Below are 8,821 nucleotides of genomic sequence, written 5' to 3'. Positions count from 1 at the left end.
AGACAGTACCACTTCTACCGTATTGGCAATTTACCCAATAAGTATTAAATGTTCATATGCGGGCCAGGCGCGGTGGCTCACGCCTGTAATCCTAGCACTTTGGGAGGCCGAGGTGGGTGGATCACCTGAGGTCAGGAGTTCAAGACCAGTCTGGCCATCATGGTGAAACCCCATCTTAAAAAAAAAAAATGTTCATATGCTCATCACTGTACTAGGTGTTAGGGAAACAATGGTGAATAAAATGTGGTCCTTGCCCTCATTCTGTGTTAACTGTACTCTGGTCCAATTACTAAGTAATTCCCTAGGAAGTTACTCTAAGTATGAAGCCGGGCTATATTTTACCACAAAAGTTTCAACACTCACATTTGGTCTCTACCAAGAAAAACCTATCATCTGGAAAAAAAATAATCTCTTAATTCCTGTTCACCAGGTCTAAAAAAAAGAAAAAGAAAACAATTTAAAAAATTTTAAAAATCACCTTAGTGATACCTCAAACACTATATTCCCAATTAATCCTCTAAGTCAAGTAGGGGAGCAAGTGTGTATATAGACAAGTAGATCAGAATGGCTGACAATCCCTATTGAGTAAGAGAAAAACTTCAGTTCAAATCAAAAGACAATAATACAGTTATTAAAGAAAAGATCCATACTTCTATCTCACTCTAAGCACTATCTTCTGTGTGGTTTCAGGAACTACCTACTGTCCTATGTCTGCCAGGATCACTTTCACCCACCCTTCTCTCCCCAAAGAAAACTTCAAAGGGCATTCCAAAAGGGACTTTATAAAAACTGACAAAGGCAATTCTATTGCCAGAAGAAGCTGACATAGAAGATGATTACTTATCTATTCCTTTCTAACACAAGATGAAAGGGAGATAGGAGCAGTGGCACACGCCTATAATCCCAGCTACTCAGGAGGCTGAAGCAAGAGGATTGCTTGAGCCCAGGAGTTCAAGTCTAGCCTGGACAACCCAGGAATATCCCCATCTTAAAAACAAGAAAAGACGAATGGGGTTAGTTGATATTATAAAGCAACAAAAATAAAAGCAAGTAAAAAAAAAAAATCAAACTAGAAACCAGTTAAAAACAGGGAAGCTGAGATTTCTGGCAGCCAGAACAAACAAATGCACTAGTTTAGGATAAACCTTTTTTAAGACTGGGAGGAGTGGCTGACACCTGTAATCCCAGAACTTTGGGAGGCGAAGGCAGGCAGATCGCCTGAGCTCCTAAGTTCAAGACCAACCTTGGCAACACGGTGAAACCCAGTCTCTATCAAAAACCACAAAAATTACCTACGTATGGAGATGTACATCTGTAGTCCCAGCTACTCTGGAGGCTGAGGTAGGAGAATTGCTTGAACCCAGGTGGAGGTTGCAGTGAGCAGAGATGAAGCCACTGGACTCCAGCCTGGGTGACACAGCAAGACTCGTCTCGGGGAAAAAAAAAAAAAAAAAAAAGGCAGTGTTCATTTCAAGGACTTTTGAGACTTTTTCAGACCTTTCTTTACTACTAGCTCTGCCCTTTGAGAGATTTCAGGCCAAAAGAGTCCCTTTTATGTTTTATTTTAAACAACTTTGTGGTTGAGAGGCAGAGGCAGGAGGATCACTTGAGCCCAAGAGTTTGAGACCAGCCTGGGCAACACAAAGAGACCTCCTCTCTACAAAACAATTTAAAAATGAGTTGGGAATGGTGGCAAGCACCTGTGATCACAGCTACTGTGGAGACTGAGGTGAGAGGATTGCTTCGGCCCAGGAGTCGGGAGCCATGATCATGCCACTGCACTCCAGCCTGGGTGACAGAGACCCTGTCTCAAAAAACAAAACAAAGCAAACAAAAAAATTAACTGCCCACATTCATCCTCCATATATCAGCTTCTTAACCAAAATCTCCATTTCCCTGGAGGAGAATGAAAGTCAGGAAGCATACTGATTTCCAATCATGTATCAGAAGCCTATGGCTCTTGTTTCAGTCAAGAACACAGAATATCATCTGTGCTCCAGACATTCACTTGCCAGAGTCAGGTTGTTTAATTAAAAGTTGGAGAACTAATGTATGAATGCAGTTTGGCAATTATCTCAAATAGTATACGGGACAAGCTAACTATTCTGCTATGTGTTTAAAGCTTTATCATTATCAAGTAAGCCCAGAAAACAACATTCTTAGACGACAGCAGCATATCTCCCTTTACAAATGCCTCAACTATCAGTCAATATAAAAACTGCCCACAAAATTGCTATATTGTGCACGATGTTACCTCAATATCAGTATTTAAAGGTCTCACCCATAAAATTCTTAGGATTTTGTGCCTGGAAGTTTCTAAAGAACTTTATGGAAATAAAAACTACACAATCCATTGCATATGCCTTTATCCCTCTGGCTGTCAGGAAACCAAGGGATACAGTTAAAAAAAAAAAAAAACACTAAACTTAGTAAACATTTTTGCCAAATTGTTGGCATAATTGCTATAGTCCATGGTTTTATAACGCTTATGATACCTACCTTAACAAACAGTTTGTACTTGTGACTTTCAAACACTTCAAATCCTTTCTTGAAAGCAGGTGAGGTATTACTTAAAAATTAAATTATCACTGCTAATTAAGACATCAAAGAGCATCTGATAAATACGTAAATTTGCTAAGAGGTGATTATTTTATTTACATTTTTGAGACAGAGTCTTACTCTGCCACCCAGGCTACAGTGCAATGGCGTGATCTCCACTCACTGTAACCTCTGCCTCCCAGGTTCGAGCAATTCTTCTGCCTCAGCCTCCCAAGTAGCTGGGACTACAGGCTTGCGCCACTACGCCCAGAAAATTTTTGTATTTTTAGTAAAGAGGGGGTTTCACCACATTGTCCAGGCTGGTCTCAAACTCCTGACCTCAGGTGATCTGCCTGCCTCGGCCTCCTAAAGTGCTGGGATCACAGGTGTGAGCCACCGCACCCAGCCAAGGTGGTTATTTAAAAATATATATATATTCTAACATCACAAAAGGCTTGAATAATAACTCTTTATAAATCACTTATCAAACAAAAAATAAAAATAAACAAAAATAACTTATCAGCTTACCACCCAATACAATCGCTAGTACCATTTTTGTTATTATATCAGTTAATAATCAAACAGCAGCTCAGCTATTTCCCAAAGCCAAACATTTTAAAATTAAAAGTTACCCTCACCATAGAAGGATGTTTGTTATAAGGCATCTATCTAATAACTTGAAAAGGTTATTTACTATTTTTAAAAGGTGGTGCTTTTGAAAAAATCTTACAAAAACAAAATAAAAGTAGAGAAACTTAAAAAATAAATAAATAAAATACAGTAGTAGTGTAAGTAAACTAGGTAGGACACTGCCTTGTTTTACTATGCATAATTCTAATTTCACTTATTAAGACCAATCTTTCTCTATAGTAGTACTATAACATACAGACTTTGGCAAAGTCTTAAAAAGTCTATGAGTTGCACTCCAATTATAGAGCTTGGTTCAACAAGTCCTCTAAAAATCTTAACCTTATTCTTATGGTTTCTTCTAAGTCTAAGTTATGGCAGTGATTGAGAAAAACACTTGTGCCTAAAATCTGTTTGCTCCTAACACAGTCTATTATGTGGAAAAACCTAGTTCAGCAATTTAGAGAGTAATACTCCTTGTTCTCTCCCTCTAGTTAATGGAGTGTTCTCCAAATGGCTTTGGGCCAATCATTCTCTTAGCTGTTCTGGTGAGGCAAGAGGACTAGCTACGTCTATCTGATGAGTGAGAAAACTAACTTCTCTTTGCCCTTTCTTTAAGATCAGGCATAAGTATATCCAACAAACATGGAATGTCAACAAACACCAAAAGTGAATCTAAAAAAGTGGATAGTATTCTTTTTTTTTTTTTTTGAGACAGAATTTTGCTCTGTTGTCCAGGCTGGAGTGCTGTGGCGCAATCTTGGCTCACTGCAGCCTCCGCCTCCTGGGTTCAAGTGATTCTCCTGTCTCAGCCTCCTAAGTAGCTGGAACCAGGCACGCACCACCACACTCGGCTAATTTTTGTGTTTTTAGTAGAGATGGAGTTTCACCATGTTGGCCAGGATGGTCTCGATCTCCTGACCTTGTGATCCACCAGCCTCGGCCTCCCAAAATGCTGGGATTAGAGGCATGAGCCACCACACCCGACTGTTGATAGTATTCTTAAAATAATCTGAAGAATTTAGATTATGGAGACATTGGCATGTGCAAAATACATGGGATTAACTAACCACAAGCAGAAGACACAGTTTTCAAGAAAATCCTAGGCAACCAAAGATCAAGTCTTCATTCTCTCAGCCAATACAGAGTAACCAAATAAACCGAAATTACGTATCAATATTGAAGAGAATAGAGTCAACATTTGAGTATATCTACCTTTGTAAAGCCAGGTAATCGATGTTGTCAGCAAAAATTAAAAGAACAATAATACCCAGAGCTGGGCAAGTTACTCTGCATCTTTTTGTAGCTCCCTTCTCTATAAAATAGAGATAGTAAAAGTTACTCCTCATGACAGTTTTGAAGGGATTAAACACAATGTATACTAAATGCTTAGAATGGAAACTAGCACATTTTAGGCATTCACTATACATTAAACATGGCTGGGCGAGGTGGCTCACGCCTGTAATCCCAGCACTTTGGGAGGCCAAGGTGGATCGAGACCATTGTGGCCAACATGGTGAAACCCCGCCTCTACTAAAAATACAAAAAAGTTAGCTGGATGTGGTGGCGCATGCCTGTAGTTCCAGCTACTTGGGAGGCTGAGGCAGGAGAATTGCTTGAACCCAGGAGGCCTCAGTGAGCCAAGATCACGCCACTGCACTACAGCCTGCATGACAGAGCAAGACACCATCTCAAAATAAATAACTAGATGGCCAAGGATGATCCTTATTTTAGAAGAAAAGCTACTCTGCTGAAGAGAGCATCAACCCCTGAGATTCTGCCAAATTGTGATAATAGCAAAATTGTTTTATTTGAGAATAGGCTCGGTAGTTCCCCAACTGATGACACACAGCACTTATTGAGTTGCCTTGTCCATGACCTTTTGATCCCAAGAGTCACCTGGGGGAGCAGCTATAGGAAGCAGTTATCATTTCTTCAGTATAGGAAAAACAAAAATGGGGGGAACTCCATAAAAAACATATGTGATTCTGTTCAATGAAGGTTTCAGAATATCTAGGAACCAAGAAGCTAATGATTAAGCCAGAAACAAGGAAATCTAACCAGTCAGCAATTATCCATGTTGGACTTAATAGAAATCAATCAGTAGAAAACTAAGTTGTCCTCCCCCTCTCCTCTCCCAATGTAGCCTCAGGTTCTGGGGTGTTGCATTATGCAGAGAACAGAAGGATTAACACAAGGAGAAAATAAAGCTTTCATGCCTTCATATTTTTCCTACACGCATAGGAAAAGGATTAAATATCCACAGAGCCACAGAAAACCTCTAAATGAAAAACATTCTTGTCTCCTAGCTGTATTGCCAATCACAAAGTCTAGTCCTGTTTTGTATTCTTTATTAAGGCCCATGAGCCATAATGCTTTGGAAAAATCTAAAGACAGCAGCTTGTAAGCCTCTTTTAACTAAGGTATTGCCTGGTTACAGATGGCAGTGTTTACACTATCATTTGCATCACAATCAGTAGCACAATAATTGTAAGAAGTTGTCCATTATAGAAGACATTATTTTATGAGCTGGGTCTAAAAGAGATAAGGGGAGTTACACTTGGAAATCAGTCCAAAGAAGGCAAAAAAGCAAAAGCATTTAGGAAAAACTATTTGAGATATTCTTACTTGATTATTAGGTGAAAACTTTCCCTTTAACAGATCTGTAGGATTGTAGGCAGGGCTCTAATTTAATCGATAGGGCAACAACAAAATACAAATTACACCTATCAGAAACTGAAGATCCCACATGTAGGTGGAAGAGGCACTGAAATAATCAGGAAACCAAGTTCTCTCTAAAACGGTCCGCTGGTGCCGGCAGAGGGTGTAAGTCGGGGGAGGAAGCAAGTTTTACAGGCAAGGCAATGGAAAAAAAGCAAGTTGCAATGCACTGTCCAATCCTGGTCTTCCACTACATTACCTGTCCTCAATTATCTTTGACATTCAGGTATAAAATTGTTTCCTAAATTCCCTACACAGAGCTTAAAGAAGTAGCCAAGTCCAATGGACTCGGTTACTGAAAAATACGCTTTTGCATGATCTGTACCACTAGCTGCACTGGGGAAGGTCAAAGATTCCAGAATTGAGGTTTCCTAGATTTTCTGGATGGCTCAAGCCGAGATGCTGACTATCAAGGATGCAGAGTCAACGCATCACTTTAACCAATTAGATTTTTATGCCTCTGATTACTCAAGTAGATGATTCATAAGATGAGAAAAGCCAACGCTTGCTGATCTAAGGGAAGTCGTGATAATTTTGGCGCCTGCAGTACGTAATGTCAATTTCCCTCAACACCAAGCCGGACGGACCAACAACATTTCTAATTAAGAAGCTGCTTCTTGGTCTCTAGGAGAAGAAAGACCAGGAGAGCTCAGTACGCAGGTAGGCTCTCTAAATGCAAGCTAGTCCAAGAGCTGAAGCCACCCAGTCCAGCCTGGGCGGCTCAACAGCAAAGCCAAGCCACGTGTCCCTACCGCCGAAGCTAAGCGTCGGTCCCGTCTCGGCGCTCTACGCAGTCGCTATCTATTGGGTACCCCAGCCCTCGCCCTCAAATGCAGAAGCTTCGCCTCATGCTCCATCTTTTGACTCCACCCCACTGCACGGTAGAATGAACGTGACCCTCCCGCGTGAGGCAAAATAACGGAAACACACCGTGGGGTAGGCTAGCCACAGAGCTGCACCCTCTCCCCCATCCCCCAGTCTGTTTGAGCTCCAGCGGCGACCCCATCCCTCCTATTCTCCACTGCCTGAGCAGGTGAGGTCTAGTCGGGGTCCCAACACGGTCCTTACCAGGTCTCCTGGTTGCTGAATTTCTTCGTCACCACCTTGCCTAGCTCCAGGCCCAGGCGGTCAGCAATTTTCTGAGATAAGTCTTGGTGGGAGCTGCCGCTGAAGATTTTGATATTCGGCATCCTGGCCAACTAACTACCCTAAGCCCTCCGCTAAGCGATCGCTGCTGCTGCAGAGACCGGAACCGAAGTCGGCCTGAGACTCAATACCAAGCGCTTTGCGTTGCTACTCCGCCATCTTACATTCCCGCCCGGCGCGCGGCTCTAAATTACCCAGAGCCGCGGAGGTGGGGCCAGCAGAGAAGTCCACACCCCGCCAGCAACGATTAGCTGAGAGGGAGCGAAGGGAGGGGTGTGGTCCTCGCTGTAGCTCCGCCTCCTTCCGATCCTCTCAGGTATTGGCTGAAGAGCTTGGACGGGGGCGAGACTAACCCATAGCCCGGCCCCCTATAGCTAGGCGGTCGGGGACTGGAGACGTTGGACCGGGGGTGGAGGGATGCTGGTGACGTCTGGGGCAGATCGTTCCCGCTAGAGGAAATTAACCATGCCTGCATTTTTTTATTTCCCCTCCCTCAGCGCAAGAAAGTAAGTCTGGCTCTGGTTTATAGTTTCCTTTAAGAAGATCTGTTTATCAGGATGACAGCCACGAGTTTGTATGTTCTCAACACATTTTTTATCTCTTTATAAGGATGGGGCTGAATTAAAACACTTTTACATCACAGACGTGCATCCAAAGGGTTTGCTTGCCCATTGTAATTGCAGTGTAACCTTTGCCTGCAAGACAGTTTCCAAGGGGGAAGTGAATGAAGACATGTCACCTGAATCATCCAAGAGACACTGCAAGAGAAAGTTGTTTTGTTTCTAGTGCTGGAACCAAGTATATTGAAACAAGCGAAGGAGGATGGATTTTCCAAACTATCTGGACAATAAAAGTCTGGCTTTTATAGCCCTTGGAAAGGAAAGAAAATATGCTGTGCTATGTGACTTCAGATAAAGAGCCTTGAAAGGATTAAAAAAAAAAACAACACCCTGGGTTTTAGTCCTTCCTGCCTCATGTAAGCCTCAGTGTCATCATCTACATGTTGCTAATGTGGCCTTTTACACCATGTTTTATTATTTTTATAGTGATACTTGTTCACTGGACCTAAGTGAGCCTTTATTCTTGCACCACGTTTCCATTAAGCATATTTCAAGAATGAGTTAGAAGTAAGATAAAAATAATACAATTCGGGAATCAAAAGTGACCATAGTGCTCATAACTATCAAATGTAAAAATAGAAGGGACCTCAGAGATCATATAGTCATTTTACATATGATAAAACTGAGATGGAGTTGGGGGAGGGATTTGTCTAAGTGGCAAAGGCAGAAAATACTCAAAGCAGCATCTTATCTTTGTCTTACTGCCATTTTCAGCAGTGTCCATGGTACACTTCTCCTTCTGACTTTTTGTTGCACGTTTACAAGCTCAGAAATGTAATGTAGGCCCTTGTATATAGGAATACTCAGAGAAGTAAGTAAGCTTCAAGGCAGAATATTAGTAGTCTTCCATCATAGGTCATTCATCAAATATTTACTGAGTGTTCTATTGCATACTAGGCATTGAGTGCTAGGCATTGAGGGGAATATAAGGTATTTGGCCCAAGGGATTTGTTTATTCAAGAAATATTTACTGAACATTGTTTATGTGCTAGGCCCTGTTTAGTGGCACAAGAATACAGTAGTAAACTCTCTCATGGAGTTTACACTCTTAAACAATAAACATTTAATAAGCAAAATACATAGTATGTCAAATGGCAAGAAGTGCTGTGGGAAAAAAATCAGGCAAGGAAAATGGGATAATGTGCCAGAGTGTAGAGGACAGAAGTACA

General features: G+C 41.6%; 1 protein-coding gene across 1 annotated transcript in view; it reads right to left on the bottom strand.

Moving 5' to 3' along the window:
- PRPS1 (phosphoribosyl pyrophosphate synthetase 1) overlaps window positions 1-7,276 on the bottom strand; it is a 20,670-nt gene extending 13,394 nt beyond the window's left edge. The window contains exon 1 of the mRNA XM_017546453.2: window positions 6,955-7,276. Within this exon, the coding sequence (XP_017401942.1) occupies window positions 6,955-7,076 (122 nt within the window). The 5' untranslated portion in view covers window positions 7,077-7,276. The remainder of the gene's footprint in view (window positions 1-6,954) is intronic.
- Window positions 7,277-8,821: the final 1,545 nt, after the last annotated feature.

The sequence above is a fragment of the Cebus imitator genome, unplaced genomic scaffold, assembly GCF_001604975.1.
Source record: "Cebus imitator isolate Cc_AM_T3 unplaced genomic scaffold, Cebus_imitator-1.0 Scaffold189, whole genome shotgun sequence".
Taxonomy (NCBI): Eukaryota; Metazoa; Chordata; class Mammalia; order Primates; family Cebidae; genus Cebus; species Cebus imitator.
This window is presented reverse-complemented; position numbering and strand designations above follow the sequence as displayed.